Source organism: Mytilus galloprovincialis, chromosome 5, assembly GCF_965363235.1.
Source record: "Mytilus galloprovincialis chromosome 5, xbMytGall1.hap1.1, whole genome shotgun sequence".
Taxonomy (NCBI): Eukaryota; Metazoa; Mollusca; class Bivalvia; order Mytilida; family Mytilidae; genus Mytilus; species Mytilus galloprovincialis.
This window is the reverse complement of record NC_134842.1, coordinates 19,960,639-19,977,062: the sequence shown is the minus strand read 5'-3', so window position 1 is coordinate 19,977,062 and position 16,424 is coordinate 19,960,639. Positions and strand designations below refer to the sequence as shown.

The following is a 16,424-nucleotide window of genomic DNA, read 5'->3' as shown; positions in this document are numbered from 1 at the left end:
CTAAAAAGGTTGTGCAAAAGTACATAAAGGACCCTTCCAAAACAGGGTGTGGTCTATTTTGTGTTTGGTTTGTGAATGGTAACTTATGTAAAGGATATAAGCCGATAACAGTCCATTCTGTAATTAGTTAGTAAAGAAAAATTTTTTGTTTTTATTATTAATCCATCAAAAGACAAGTATCACAACAATCAGTGAGAATTATTATGTCATTGAACAATTAACAATCCAAAAAAAGCCATAAACTTTTAAATAATTCCATACCTTTTCCTAATTTCAAAATATATAGGGTACCATATAAATATCTAAATAAGTTTATCTAACTTCAATGACCTGAATAGTATTTTCTACGGGCGAACGGACCTAGGGCGAACATGTTATTCATGTTATTAGGGCGAATGGACCTGATACCCATATATAACTATAACATAGGAGAGAGCTTCATTCATGTCAATGTTTTGTTCCTGTTACATTATCATTGATATTTTTCAAGAAAGCCTGAGGCATATAGCTCATGAATTTCTGTCATTACATCCTAAATTAACATAATTACTGCTAAATAATTATCAGTATGATATACCTCTTGTAGGAAAACCTTATTATTGTAGCATTCACCAAAAAATCTCAAACAGATGACATTGAATCGTAATCCCAAAAATTACTAAAATAAAGAACTGGTACAACAATAGAATGATGTCACAACAATGTTTTAAGAAACTTGTCCTCAAAACAATTCATTAATAAAGCAATATCAAAATGAATAAATTTTTACTAAATTTTATTTCAAAAATAAAACCGGTTTACATCCTCTACTGCCTTCAACAAACTCACCAGAAAAGCAAAATCTATTTCAAAAACTTTTAAGCAGGCGAGATAAAACTTTCAAAACAATTTTGATATTGAATGGAAACTTTTTATTTCCCAATATTCACATCAGACTGCACTTCTGATCAAGTCAAATCATTGCTCTCACACTTGATGAACCTTCACGAGATTCATTATAGATGTTGATCCAGCACATTTCAAACCATTCAGCAACTTCATCCTGGATCTACACACCCTTTTTCACAGATAATAAAATTAGCAGTCGGTCCAGTTTTCTGAAATTAAAAACAAAATCAATTCTAAATTTGCAGTCTAAGCAGAAAAATTTATTTTGTTGTGTGCGCTTTCATTTCTAATTGAAGCCTAAATTATAATAATTAATTTGTAACTGTTTTATTGCTTCAGATTTTTCTTGATATTAAAATTAATGCTTTTATGATCATTATAAGTTGAAACAGTAAACCAAATATCAATGCACTGGGTCTATCATTAATTCTTTTTCAAAAGTGCATAATTCAACATTTTGATTTGTTGCTGATGTTTCAATGTCAGAAATATAATGACTAAAAGTGAGAATCAAGTATTTATAATTATCATGGCTGAATAATTAAAGCAACTGCAATGTGTACAAAATTTGGAAAACAGATGACCTGGTTTATATAAAAACATATGCATTTATATTTTTTTGTAAAAACATAATAATATTTGATACATGAATGTGTACACTTACTGATCTAGAACTTTTGACTAATATGAGTTGTCTCCGTTGGTCTCCCATACTTGACACCAATACCCTTGTGTGTGGTACATGTGACCACACTTTTCCTAAACTTGCCTTCTTTTCTCCATCACTTACTACAACATTATTGCTAACCTAGAATTAAATTAATGTAAACCACTAAAGCAAATTAAAGCAAAATAACTTCAAACAAGTGAAAATCTCTGCAAGCTAGTGATATTAAATTTATTTTGTTAGATTTTCCTTTATTGCTAAGTTCACATATACAATAGGAAATAAAGTAATTAAATTTTTGCTGAGGGGGTTTCCATAATTAATGGTATTTCGGGTGAAATCACTTGTTGAAGATCTGGACTAACTATAAAAAAATCATAATTAGTTTCCCAAAAAAATGATAAAAGAATATATAAAACAAGAGTAAAATGATCCCAAAAGTACTTTTAGTGTGGAAATTAAAAAAATTAAGCAACGAATATTTCCCTGCGTGATTGTTAATGAATAATTTCCAAAGGGAAATAATCAAATCTCACCATTTCAAATAAACATTATTTAAGACTTACCAATACAGACAATGAATAATCAACAGCCAATAGTTTCAGGAGCTGTGACAACTGTGTAATTAATCCATGACCTGTAAACAATAATATTATGTATTTATATGAATTTAAAAATAAATAATGGAAATGGAAAATATCTGGTGATTAAATTAAAGAGCTGTTCCAGAATATGTATTATTGCTTTTCATTATGAGAAAGTATAATGTACATCAATGAATACCAACAACCTACCATCTAACTTTTGTCAAACAGGTATTGGGTAAATTAATGAATACTTTATACCTACCATTTAACTGGTTACCACCAAGTAGTGGGTTAATCACTGATTACTATTTACCTACCACCTAACTGGTTTCAACTAAGTATCTGGTAAATCACTGAATACTATTTACCTACCACCTAACTGGTTTCAACTAAGTATCTGGTAAATCACTGAATACTATTTACCTACCACCTAACTGGTTTCAACTAAGTATCTGGTAAATCACTGAATACTATTTACCTACCATCTAACTGGTTTCAACTAAGTATCTGGTAAATCACTGAATACTATTTACCTACCACCTAACTGGTTTCAACTAAGTATCTGGTAAATCAATGAATACCTTTTACCTGCAATCTAATATAATGGAATTTGATGCGACTGTCATACAAATGAGAAGTTTAGCTAGCTATAAAACCAGGTTCAATCCACAATTTTCTACACAAGAAAATTCCTGTACTCAGTCAGGAATATAACAGGTCAACTGTTGTTATCCATTAGTTTGATGTGTTTTATCTTTTGATTTTGCCATTTCATTAAGGACTTTCTGTTTTGGATTTTCCTAGGATTTCAGTATTTTTGTGATTTTACTTTTGTCTAACTGATCAACCAAGTATTTGGTAAATTCATAAATATCAGCTTCCTACCAATTAACTGGTTTCCAACAAGTACTGGGTAAATTACTGAAATCAATTTGCTGAGAATCTAACTTATTTCCACCAAGTATGGATATATCAATGAATAGTATACAACTACCATCCAACTGGTTTCAACCAAGTATTGAGTAAATCACTAAAGTTGAGAATGGAAATACTTATTACCTACCATCTAACTGGTTTCCACCAAATATTGGATAAATCAGTAATTATTATCAACCTACCATCTAACTGGTTTCCACCAAGTATTGGGTAAATCACTGATGCAACATTGTCAATTATAATCAGTTTCAAGCAAGCATAAAAGGGATCAGACTGAAAAATAAACATGAAATTAAGACTTGTTTCATAAAAAAAGTATTTCATCTTAACTTGACCTTTGCCTATTTTTTTTTTAAATTGACTGAGGACAGCTATTGAGAGTCCAATGCAACTTGATACTAGTTTTGATGACCAAATAAATGAAGTCAAAAATAGTACCAATAAGTTGTGCAAGCAGCAAGCCCTGTTCTTGTGCAAGGTTAAAGATATATTTAAGAAAATTTCATTTCAATTAATGATTGAAATTGTTTTTCACTTAGAATTGTCAGTATTTTAATCCCCTCTCCTTTTTTTGTCTATGTCCTTTAATTCAAGGACAACCTTCTTTTATTAGTATCTTTAAACTAGAGGCTCTCAAGAGCCTGTGTCGCTCACCTGTTACTGTATTTACTGATGTCGTCCATCTTGGTTGGTAGGTGGGGTCATTACTCATTAGACACTTTTTTAAAATAGATACTCTAGTAATGATTGTGGCCAAGTTTGGTTAAATTTGGCCCATAGTTTTAGAAAAGAAGATTTTGTACAAGTTATAAAAATGACAAAAACTTGTTCAATATTGACTATAATTTAAAGGACAATAACTTCTTAAGGGGTTCTCTGACAATTTTTGTCATGTTGACTTATTTGTAGATCTTACTTTGCTGAACATTATTGCTGTTTACAGTTTATCTCTATCTTTAATAGTATTCAAGATAATAACCAAAAACTGCAAAATTTCCTTAAAATTACCAATTTTAGGGCAGCAACCCAACAACAGGTTGTAGGATTCATCTGAAAATTTGTGAGGGGATCTGAGATCTTATTCTGATGGACATTTAAATCTTGAAAGATTTGCCCTATATGTCTTAGTATCAAAGATATAAAGCAAAAACTGCATTTTACCACTATGTTCTAAATTTAGCCATGTCGGCTATTTTGTTTGGTAGGTGGGGTCATGGGAGACCCATTAAACTATATACCACAATTATGATTGTGGCTAAGTTAGTTTAAATTTGGCCCAGTAGTTTCAGAGAAGAAGATTTTTGTACAAATTACAAAAAATGACGAAAAAGTTGTTAAAATTTACTATTAAAGGCAATAACTCCTTAAGGGGTTGACCGACAATTTTGGTCATGTCGACTTATTTGTAGATCTTACTTTGCTGAACATTATTGCTGTTTACAGTTTATCTCTACCTATAATAGTATTCAAGATAAGAACTAAAAACTGCAAAATTTCCTTAAAATTACCAATTTTAGGGCAGCAACCCAACAACGGGTTGTAAGATTCATCTGAAAATTTGTGAGGGGATAGATCTTATTCTGATGGACATTTAAATCTTGACAGATTCGCCCTAAATGTCTTAGTTTCAAAGATAGAAAGCAACAAGAGTGCACACGCTGAAATGTCTCGCCTTCTATACTAATCATTGATATTATGTTGATAGTCCTAAGTATAAAGCTAAGCTTTATTACAACTGTCACATAAACTTAACATTAACCAAGATAACTAAACAAAGACCAATGAACCTTGAAAATGAGGTCAAGGTCAGATGTACCATGCCAGGCAGACAAGTACAGCTAACAATGCTTCTATACAACATATACATGTATAGTTGACCCATTACTGATAGTTTAAGAAAAATAGACCAAAACACAAAAACTTAACACTGTGCAATGACCCATGAAAATGAGGTCACGGTCAAATAAAACCTGCGAGACTGACATAAAGATCATAAAATATTTCCATACACCAAATATAGTTGACCTATGGCATATAGTATTAGATAAAAAGACCAAAACTCAAAAACTTAACTTTGACCACTGAACCATGAAAATGAGGTCAAGGTCACATGACATCTGCCCGCTAGACATGTATAGCTTACAATCATTCCATACAATAAATATAGTAGACCTATTGCATATAGTATGAAAAAAACAGACCAAAACACAAAAATTTAACTATAACCACTGAACCATGAAAATGAGGTCAAGGTCAGATGACACCTGCCAGTTGGACATGTACACCTTACAGTCCTTCCATAGACTGAATATGCTAGCCCTATTGCTTATAGTATCTGAGATATGGACTTGACCACCAAAACTTAACCTTGTTCACTGATCCATGAAATGAGGTCGAGGTAAAGTGAAAACTGTCTGACAGACATGAGAACCTTGCAAGGTACGCACATATCAAATATAGTTATCCTATTACTTATAATAAGAGAGAATTCAACATTACAAAAAATTTGAACTTTTTTTTCAAGTAGTCACTGAACCATGAAAATGAGGTCAAGGTTATTGGACATGTGACTGACGGAAACTTCCTAACATGAAGCATCTATATACAAAGTATGAAGCATCCAGGTCTTCCACCTTCTAAAATATAAAGCTTTTAAGAAGTGAGCTAACACCGCCACCGCCGCCGCCGTAGCCGCCGCCAGCGGATCACTATCCCTATGTTGAGCTTTCTGCAACAAAAGTTGTAGGCTCGACAAAAACTGCATTTTACCCTTATGTTCTAATTTTAGCCATGTCGGCCATTTTGTTTGGTAGGTGGGGTCATCAGACACAATTTTTAAACTATATACCACAATTACAATTCTGGCCAAGTTAGTTTAAATTTGGCCCAGTAGTTTCAGAGAAGAAGAATTTTGTACAAGTTACAAACAAGAGGCTGTCACAACGACAGCAAACCGGATTTATTAACATTTATTTGTGTCCTGGCAATATCACAAGAACCATTACTGATGAATGGTGAAAGTGAAAATCGTCAATATCAAATTTGACCTCCATTTTGTCATCAGTATCAACATATTAAAATTTGAAAAGCTTAGATTGAATGGTTCATGAGTAAATGCAACAACGTGAATGGAAACGCCATTTTACGATCTTTCAAGAACCATAACTCCTGAACGGTAAAAGTCAAAATCGTCATTATTGAACTTGACCTCTATTTTGTCATCAGTAACAACATATTAAAATTTCAAAAGCTTTGGTTGAATGGTTCATGAGAAAATGCACGGACACGACGGGAAACACCACTTTTCAATCTTTCAAGAACCATAACTCCTGAACGGTAAAAGTCAAAATCGTCATTATTGAACTTGACCTCCATTTTGTCATCAGTAACAGCATATTAAAATTTCGGCAGCTTTGGTAGAACAGTTCATGCATAAATGCACGGACACGACTGGAAACTCCATTTTTCAATCTTTCAAGAACCATAACTCCTGAACGGTAAAAGTCAAAATCGTCATTATTGAACATGACCTCCATTCTGTCATCAGTAACAACATATTAAAATTTGGGAAGCTTTGGTAGGACAGTTCATGCATAAATGCACGGACACGACTTGAAACTCCATTTTTCAATCTTTCAAGAACCATAACTCCTGAACGGTAAAAGTCAAAATCGCCATTATTGAACTTGACCTTCGTATAATTGTCAGTAATAACATATTAAAATTTTAAAAGCTTTGGTTGAACGGTTCATGAGTTAATGCACAGACAACATTTGATTGCCGCCTGGCCTCCTGGCCGCCCACCGTACATCCCCAAATCAATAACCGACATTTTTGTCACAAAAATCCGGTTAAAAATGACAAAAAAGTTGTTAAAATTGACTATAAAGGGCAATAACTCCTTAAGGGGTCGACTGGCAATTTTGGTCATGTTGACTTATTTGTCTTATTTTGCTGAACATTATTGCTGTTTACAGTTTATCTCTATCTATAATAGTATTCAAGATAATAACCAAAAACTGCAAATTTTTCTTAAAATGACCAATTCAGGGGCAGCAACCCAACAACAAGTTGTCCGATTCTTCTGAAAATTTCATGGCAGATAGATCAATTTTACCCAGTCAGATTTGCTCTACATGCTTTGGTTTTAAAGATATAAGCCAAAATATACATTTTACCCCTGTGTTCTATTTTTAGCCATGGCGGCCATCTTGGTTTGATGGCCAGGTTATCGGACACATTTTTTAAACAAGATACCCCAAGGATGATTGTGGCCAAGTTTGGTAAAATTTTGTTCAGTAGTTTCAGAGAAAAAGATTTTTGCAAAAGTTTACGGACGAAGGACGACAGACAACAAGTGATGAGAAGAGCTTACTTGACCTTTCAGGTCAGGTGAGCTAAAAATAATATTAACAACCTTATCATGGCTTATGTAAGTGCACACTCTAACAATGTTTACAGCTACAAGTTTTAAAATCCCTAAAGGCTCCAGTAGGGAATCCCCTTAGGTCACAAGGTACTTTTAATAATTGCCCAAGGTCACCAGATCTCTTTAAAGCCAGCTATAAAGTTCTGAACTGAACTTATTATTGGTTTTGAATATATTTAAATTTTACATGTCCTAGCTAGGCCTTTTAATTGAGATGTCAGTTTGCAAGGTCCCAAGACAGATTTGGCCATTTTTGAGCCAGAACCTTAAAATAGCATTCCCAAGTTATATCTACAGTTTTTACGTCTAGGACAATTAACACTCTGTAATGAATATATATTGATTACCTGTTGTGTAATGTTTACTTTTATTTGTTGAAGCTCAGATAACAGGCTGTATATATCATAGGTTTGGATGCATCGGATATGGCTAAAAACATCAGGGTTGTCCTACAAAATAAACCAAATGTCTATATGTATTTCATGAGTTGTGCTAACAATTAAAAAAGAACATATTAAATGTAGTGTTTGACGCCAGCAAACATTCAGTAGTTGACTTTTGTTGCTGTATATCATATAAGTTTTTTGTTCATTGCTTTGTACTTACGGTAATCAGACCTTTAGGTTTCTAGTTTGAATTGTTTTACATTTGTCATTTCATGGTCTTTAATCAAGGGCGAATGCAGCCATTTTCAAAAGGATAAAAGGAGGAGGGAGGGGGCAATCGATTGTCCAAAAAACAGGGGGTTTCTAACAATTTTCACAATCTAAATTAATAATAGCCTTAAGGTGGCTAGTGGGTACAAAAATTTCAGCAAAAAATTGAACCTTTATTTTTTCATTACAAATTTTATTTATTACACTATTAGTTATTACTTTATGATATGGTAAAAAAATCAACCCAAAAAACAATTCGGTTTGGCCCCAGATGACTTTTAAAATGTTTATATCATTGAAAATGCTCCAAATTTTCTCCCTTTGATACAAAAATGCCTTTTTTTGGCATTAAATTTGAAATATCTTTTTTAACTCATCGGTGACCTATATTTTTTATTATTGTTTTCATATAAGCTGTACATAAACTAAATAATTGTAAAATTTAAGCGATTTCTGTAATTAGGTTATTTTTTTATTTCGATATTACCTCTATTTCTCCTATTTAAGTTCAACAGAAAAAAAGGACATTAACAAAAATGTGTGCTTCTTCCGAGGCAGATTGTGAGCTTAAATGAACGGTGACCCCATTTTTTTATTTCATTTTTCTTTTAAGTATACGATAAAGTTCATTTATAAAAAAAATATAGCGAAATCCTATATTAGAAAAAAAATTTGATTGATACCCAGGAGCCCCCTTAAGAATGCTAAAAAGTTAATCAATAATTATAATAAGGTAAATCTATATGGTGTCCAATCAGGTGTAGTTGATTCTTGACTATTAATCTGATACCTTCAACACAATTTTAACTCACCCCCTGTTGATATTTAGTGTGTAAGATTTCCTCGAGTCTCTCTGCACAAAATCCACCTGACGTATCCACAAACATAACATTCTGTTTAGAATGACATATAACTGATGCTGTCATACTTAAACATATCTAAAACAAAAGAATATACATAAGTACTATAAATTCTGGCAATTCATAATGTTTATAAAAATTTTAACAAAATGTTTCAGAAGTATAAGTGCAGCAGGAAACATTTCTTCAGGTTGACATATATAGGCATAGTTTCAAAGTAAAAAAAAATAGTTGCTTTGAGTAACAATAAATTAGGAGATAACTATATTGTATTTTAATCAATTGGTGATTTGATGGTCGCAAATTAAGTTTATTGGGGACCATCAAATCACCAATTGATGCGGTCAGAGCTTAAAATTCAATATCTTTATCTCCATTCTCTTGAAACTGATAGAAAACAATGTTTAATAATACATTTAAAATCTGCCATACCTTGTTTGTGTATGGGCTTATGTTTTCATAGCATCATTTGTGAATTGATGACATGAGAATTAGTGACGTTATCCAATCAAAATAAACGTTACAAATGTTGTTGCATTAGAATGAGTATTAATTAATCTTAATCATTATGATTTTTAACTACTATCTATTTATTGTATTGTTTTTTATTTAAACTATAAGATTACAGAGGAGTAAATATTTGTACATCTAGTTTATCCCATTTTTAAGACTATGTTTTTAGCTAGATTTGTCATCTTAATCATTATGTTCATAGCATTAATAACAATACTATTTCTGAAAGTGTTTTGTTAATATATATACGTTAATAAGCATTTATGTTTAATTCTTTTACAAGGTGAAAAGAAGCACACTGTGAATATTTCATAGATTGACATTATTTCGGATGTTTAGATCTCTGTATGTGTTATACTTAGGTTTCTATTTCATTAATATTTATCTAACAACTCATTTCTTATATGAAAACATGTTGGCTTAATGTTACACACTTTAGATAAAGTTTGTGTAAAGTTCTACATGTTGGTAGAATGTTACACACTTTAGATAAAGGTTGTGTAAAGTTCTACATATTGGTAGGATGTTACACACTTTAGATAAAGTTTGTGTAAAGTTCTACATGTTGGTAGGATGTTACACACTTTAGATAAAGTTTGTGTAAAGTTCTACATATTGGTAGAATGTTACACACTTTAGATAAAGTTTGTGTAAAGTTCAACATGTTGGTAGGATGTTACACACTTTTAGTGTAATTTATACCATGTCCCAAAATGCCTATCTAATAATTTAAGATTTGACATACAAACCTGCGTTTTCCCTGAAGCTATTTCTCCTGCTATTTCTGTAACTTCTCCAGTATACAATCCACCGTCCAATATCTGATCAAACCTACATCAAATCATATCAAGATTAAGTGTAACAATAAATCAAATATACCACAGGCATCCTTCAGCCTGTGTAATGCTAAGGATTGTTTCATTACTAGTATACATACATGGACAAGGGGAGGCAACTGTAATTTAAAGCAATAAAATAAGATGGGACTGTGACATGTTATATTGTACAAGTCTCAACAATGCTAAATGTTAGTGAGTACTTTATTTACAACATGTAATCCTTTAGTACCATGTATGTTTTAAGGGAACCAGGTAAAATTGTTTGCCCCTTCACTCTTTATGTGCATGTTTGAAGTCAGGATCCTTTTGTCTTAGCGATTTTTCCTGGTTGATAACAGCCTTATTTGTTTTATATTTGTCACTTCTATCATTATTCAGGCCATTGGTTTTCCTTTAAACTGCCTTGTAATGTTCAATAAGGGCCATTTCATAGCTTACTATACTGCCTTATATGTGTTCTCATCCCTGTCCTTTGATCAATTATGAATAGTTGTCTTATTCACGTTGTTTCATTGGCAACTATACCACATTTCCGTATACACCTTATCGCTATTTGTCCCCCATTACTGGATATCACACAGGTTCCCGTAAAATTTCAACGTCATAAAACTAAATATCTGACGCCACAATGGAAAAGTGATTGTTGCATGCGTCAAAAGTTCAAGCGGCCGGGTCAGTCGGGATTAGCGATAAGGTATATTTTAAGAGATGGCAACCTTAAAAGAAATAAATTCAAAGGACACCATGAGGCCAACATACACCTTTCAACAATATATAATTATATCATACAGGTTTCTCAAAAAATGTTTTAAGTTTCAAACTTTAAAATTAAGAATTGAAATGGGGAATATTTCAAAGAGACAACAACCCGAAAGAAAGAACAGATAACAGAACGTAAATTAATAACATTTTTATGCATATATATATATGTACATAGATTACTTTTAACATAAACGTACCCTTGACAAGCTGTAGGTAAGATTGAGGTAGATGTAAGGACAGTGTTGTACAATGCCTCACCAGTCACAGGGAATGTAGAATACTGTGCTAACAAAACATTTACAATGGCTACCAAATCCTGAAGGAAAAATGAATTCATCAGAATCTATAATATATTGTTAAACATATATATGTTACTGTAATTCAAATTAAGGAATAACAGTATTGTAGTTGAAGATTTGCCACCGTCAATTGTTGATTTGACAGTCGCAAATACAGTTTTACTGGCAACGTGTGGTATTGATAAAATAACATTACAACGGCATATTCGAGGTAGGTGTTGTTTTTATTTTCAAAAATATTGTAATAATGGAACATTTGTTGATTCAATGGCAGGTCCCTCCTTAATAAAACCTGGTCAACTGTGGATTCAACGGCAACTTTTAGCCAATGAAAAAAATTAATACATAAAAATTGCATTAGAATTATTTAGTGATATTAAAAAAGATTTTACTACCAAAATTTGTACTTAATTTTAGTTTTGTGGTAATAACCATTGTGTACAAGTTTAATGACATTTGGTTGATTCAAGTTTTAGTTAGACATGTTATAGACATGTTAGAGAATAAAATTCAGCAATTATTCCATATGAAAAGGGGACTCTAGAACAGTATCAATGACACCACCAATTTCAAACTTGATCTTTGTTGAAAAAAGCATTGTTTTTAAGTTTCATACCATTTGGTTTAGGAAAACTAAAGTTAGAGAACAGGAACAAAAAATTCAGCCATTTTTCCTAGATGTACATGTATGTTACATGTTTCAAAGGGACAATATGCATCATTATTTTTGTTAAAATGTATACAAGTTCTATTGATATTATTACTTTTGTCTTTATGTATAATTAACTATAAAAGAGGAAACAGTTAATTGTTTGTCAATCATGCATCGTACTCCTATGTTATTACAAAAAATATGCCTGTTATAATTAAAGGGTGTCATAACAGTTTCCTTAAATCACTCCTAAGCATTTGCTCAGACATTCATCATGCTTAGTTACAATATATATTTTAATATTTTGTAAGAAATAATAATCAGAGCATGTAATGAGGTTCTCAGCAAACTTCCCAGAAATTCCAAAGTATTTATGATTTTCTATATATATGCTATTACAGAGTAAGAAAATTTAAGAATTAAAGAGTAGACAATGCATGAAATTATCTGTGATAACACATGCAAGTTATTTTCTGTAATAACCCTATAGAGTTATAGCCCTGACTGTTAATCCCTGTTTTGTGGTATGTACATGTACATGTATAAGGCATTTTGTGTAAGAATTCATAACATTTTTTTATTAAGCCAAACTAAAGTTTAGAAACAGGAAATCAAAAATTCAGCCATTTTCCGTTTGTAAAGGGGCATAACCCTAGAACTGAAAAAATGATGACAAATCCATGACCCCTCTCCCCACTGGCAAATTGCACCACTTTTTTCCCCAACTAGTCCCCACTTTTTTAAAATATCGCCCTTCTTATCATGCTTATAAAAAAATAGAAAAATACAGAGGAAATTAGTCATGTCAACTCGCCCAACTCATGAAAATGGATGAAATCCCATTGAATATATACAAATGTACATATTCCATGTATTCCAACTCACCCCACTTATGAATTAAAGAATAAAACTGTACTGATTTAAGACCCATCAACTCGACTTCTCAAATTAAATGAAAACTATGAAAACCTTAGAAAAACATTATGTTTTTTTTTCATTGGTTTTCTTTTGGTTGAAATAAACTAAAGACATAAACATATATATTAAAGCAGAAAGAAGTAGAATCATCATTTCTGTGACATCAATGTTATAATTGATGTTGTTAACTCAACTGAACAACAGTTTTTTACTTTTTTTTCCCCTGGTAAGTATATATAATCCCTCTTTTAAAAGATAAGTCAAGATTCGTGGGTGTTTATATGATTTTGAAACCAAGCCATCATATTTCTAAAATTTTATTGTTTTCAAACCTGATGGTAAACATGATAAACAAAACTGTTGTTGAAAAATTGATTGGGTTGTTGTGTACCCATCAATTTTTGAACAACAAAACCTGCTTTGACCATGTTCACTACTTTAATGCTTATTGTTTTATATGCATGAATGGACACTCGTTGATATGGACCATAATTTGGTATTCGGCCTTTGGTTTCTTTTTGCATCCTTTTTTAAAAGTTCTAAAACTTTAACTTTTATTATGTGGGTTGTGTTGGTGTTAGAATAGTATTAATGGAACAATTGAGTTTTTCAAGAAAAAAATAATACATTTTGATTCAAAGTTTACGTGACAGGAAACCAAACAGGAAACCAATCTTTATTTTCTTTATTTTCCACAATATATTTCAAAAGACATAAATGAACATGATTACTAGTGTTACTTGCTTCATGTTAATATTTAAAATCTATTTTCAATGTTAAATTAAAGGTTTTTTTTAAACGCGACAGGAAACCATAAGAAACCGAAAGCATTTTTTTAGTTTTATTTTATTGCAAAATCTGCTTAAAATAATCTGAACAGTATACTTTTTCTTAAAATCCATCTTAAATGTAACAGTATTATAAAACTCCTAAATATGTGCTTGTTTTGAAAACAATTAGTACAATTTATTCAGAAATTTCTATATTTTCTTCATTGATACAGGATACCATAATCGTTAACGTTGTATCTCAATGTTTTAGACAAAAAAATGTATTTATATTTGGTTTTGAAATTCCAGTTATATACAATGTATTCCAAATCATTGGCAATGTAAAATTCTTTAAATCCAGTAAAGAAAAAAACTTTTAACTTGGAATTAAAATCTTTAAAATAGGCACCATGTGATATTTGTGACCTGTACACCATCTACATGGTTTCCACATTTTAACCTACTTTAGTGGGCTAAAATCAATAAAGTACTTCCTTTCAAGTCATGCATGGTAAAAGTTTACTTCTCCTTTGACAAGTTTATTGCGTTTCTGAAAAGTGTTTGCAGAACATGAATAAAAAAAATAATTTAAAATTGTGACAAAGATACCAACTTTGTTCATTCCAAGTGTAACGGTATATTAACATGTATTTTTTATTAAATTATCTTTATTCACCTAAAATATCCAGTATTATTTACTGCTGAAGCAAAATCAATCTAACGATCATCGGCACAATGATAAGAGACGTAATGTCTAAAGAATTTTCCAAGGACCCTTTACATGGTTATCAGGAAACAAAGTGTGTTATAACGTCTGTCAAATCTGAAATCGATTTTGTCAAGTCATTGGGCATTTATTTTCACACAAGATCGTATGTAACATTATGCACATAGGAAAAATAATAGACCCCCGGCGCAATCTCTTTGAAAATTGTATTTTCCTTTTTTAAACAAGACGAAACAAGTCTACAGATTATGTTTGCTAACATCCCGTTGGAAACAAAAATAATGTTTAGACCTTAAGTATTTCATACATCCGGCCGTAAGGGCGTGATCACATGTTAGTCACATGTTTCACGTATGACCGGAAATGATTAGAACTTAACGACAAAAACAATTTTAATAAAAAAAAGGAAATAACTGGACTTCTGTTTCGTTTGAAATGTAACGCATAACGATAACGTCATTTTCTAACTTAATTATCACGAAGAACAAAACTAGAATGTAAATCATCTCTGATTTACCTGTTTGAACATCTCGCGAGAGTTCATATTTGCATATTGTTATAAAGAATTCTATTACAACAAAGCAGATTACATCATCTAAAATTTGCGTTACGAAATTGGAAACCAAAGTAACGCTAGTGTTCTTACACCTGCTACAGAAATACTTATAGTTCTCGGCATTTTCATCTGACTATTCTTATTGGTCGATGTTCTTTATTATTTGAAAGCAAAAGTTACGAATTTGCCGGTGACGATTATCTATAAATCAGTCAGCGTTATGCACTTCGGAAGCGAAAAGTAACGCGAGAAACTACACAAAAATACGGTCGTATAATCTTTAAAATTTGTTAATTTCAATTTTTTTTCTAGGGAAGAGTAGCATACACTTGTATGTTGATAAAAATAAAGGCATCTTTAGATGTAGTTACAACTTTTCTTACAGTAATACACATTTTTATCACTTTTCTACAGTTATAGGAAACGAGCCCAATAGCAAATTATGGTCCATATCTATATGAAAGTGACATTTGGTTTTCACTGATCATTTGCTGATTACTTGTTACTGTTAAATTACTCCTAAATGACAAAAGTAACCAAACCATTTTTATTCTGTGTACTAGAATAAGATAGGTTCCATGTACGTTTTCATTTAAGTGGGGGCCTGCTGGAAGGGGTAAAAATAACGGGATTTAACATATTTTTATAAGTAGAGTGAGTTGGTCATGTTGGTGAACCAATGTGGGCTGATCTTTTAGAAGAGGGGCGAGTTACAAATGTAGTAAACAAAAGTGGGGCAATTTGTCAGTGGTGCGATTTGCCAGTGGCCCTGGGGCAAGTTGTCTTGCTTCCTTGACCTCACCGGAATTCAAACTTGATCTGTATGTTATGGTAATAAGCAGTATATAAGTTTCGTAACATTTGGTTAAGGCAGAGACATATAATACAATTGTATTATATGTCTCTGGTTATTAAAGGCAAACTTAAAGTCTTAGAGAACGGAAAACAATATGATTATTATCTGAACCTTGTATGACAGTTTTGTTTTCTGCGATAAGTCTTCTAGGTTTTGAGTGATTAGATCTACAACAGATCGGATTCCATTGTCTTTTAATGTTGTTACAACATCATCTGTTAATGCTGAACAAATACCACATCTCAAAACTGACATCTCTTCATTGACCGGAAATGAATTTTCTAAACTTTGAGTCCACCACGGTGTATTTTCCGGATAGTCTTTCTATTTACTTCGCCTTTTTACGGTGAATGCAATGATAATATTTATGTATAGTATTTATACGCCTAGGCAGAGACGTATTATATGTCTCTGGCCTAGGTAGACAGATTGGATCATTTCATAAAATCATCAATTCAAAATGATGAATTTACCCTTTCTTTTTTTCTTCGTATAAGCTTCCTATTATA

At 31.7% G+C, this 16,424-nt stretch overlaps 1 protein-coding gene across 1 annotated transcript; it reads right to left on the bottom strand.

The window, feature by feature from the left end:
* Positions 1-758: 758 nt before the first annotated feature.
* LOC143075355 (DNA repair protein RAD51 homolog 4-like) lies at positions 759-16,193 on the bottom strand. The gene is made up of 9 exons (XM_076250743.1): positions 16,027-16,193; positions 11,335-11,453; positions 10,286-10,367; positions 8,976-9,101; positions 7,855-7,956; positions 3,261-3,351; positions 2,122-2,192; positions 1,553-1,696; positions 759-1,097 (listed from the first exon to the last, which is right to left on the bottom strand). Exons 1-9 carry the CDS (start codon positions 16,168-16,170, stop codon positions 1,038-1,040), a joined length of 939 nt encoding a protein of 312 aa, XP_076106858.1. The 5' UTR covers positions 16,171-16,193; the 3' UTR covers positions 759-1,037.
* Positions 16,194-16,424: the final 231 nt, after the last annotated feature.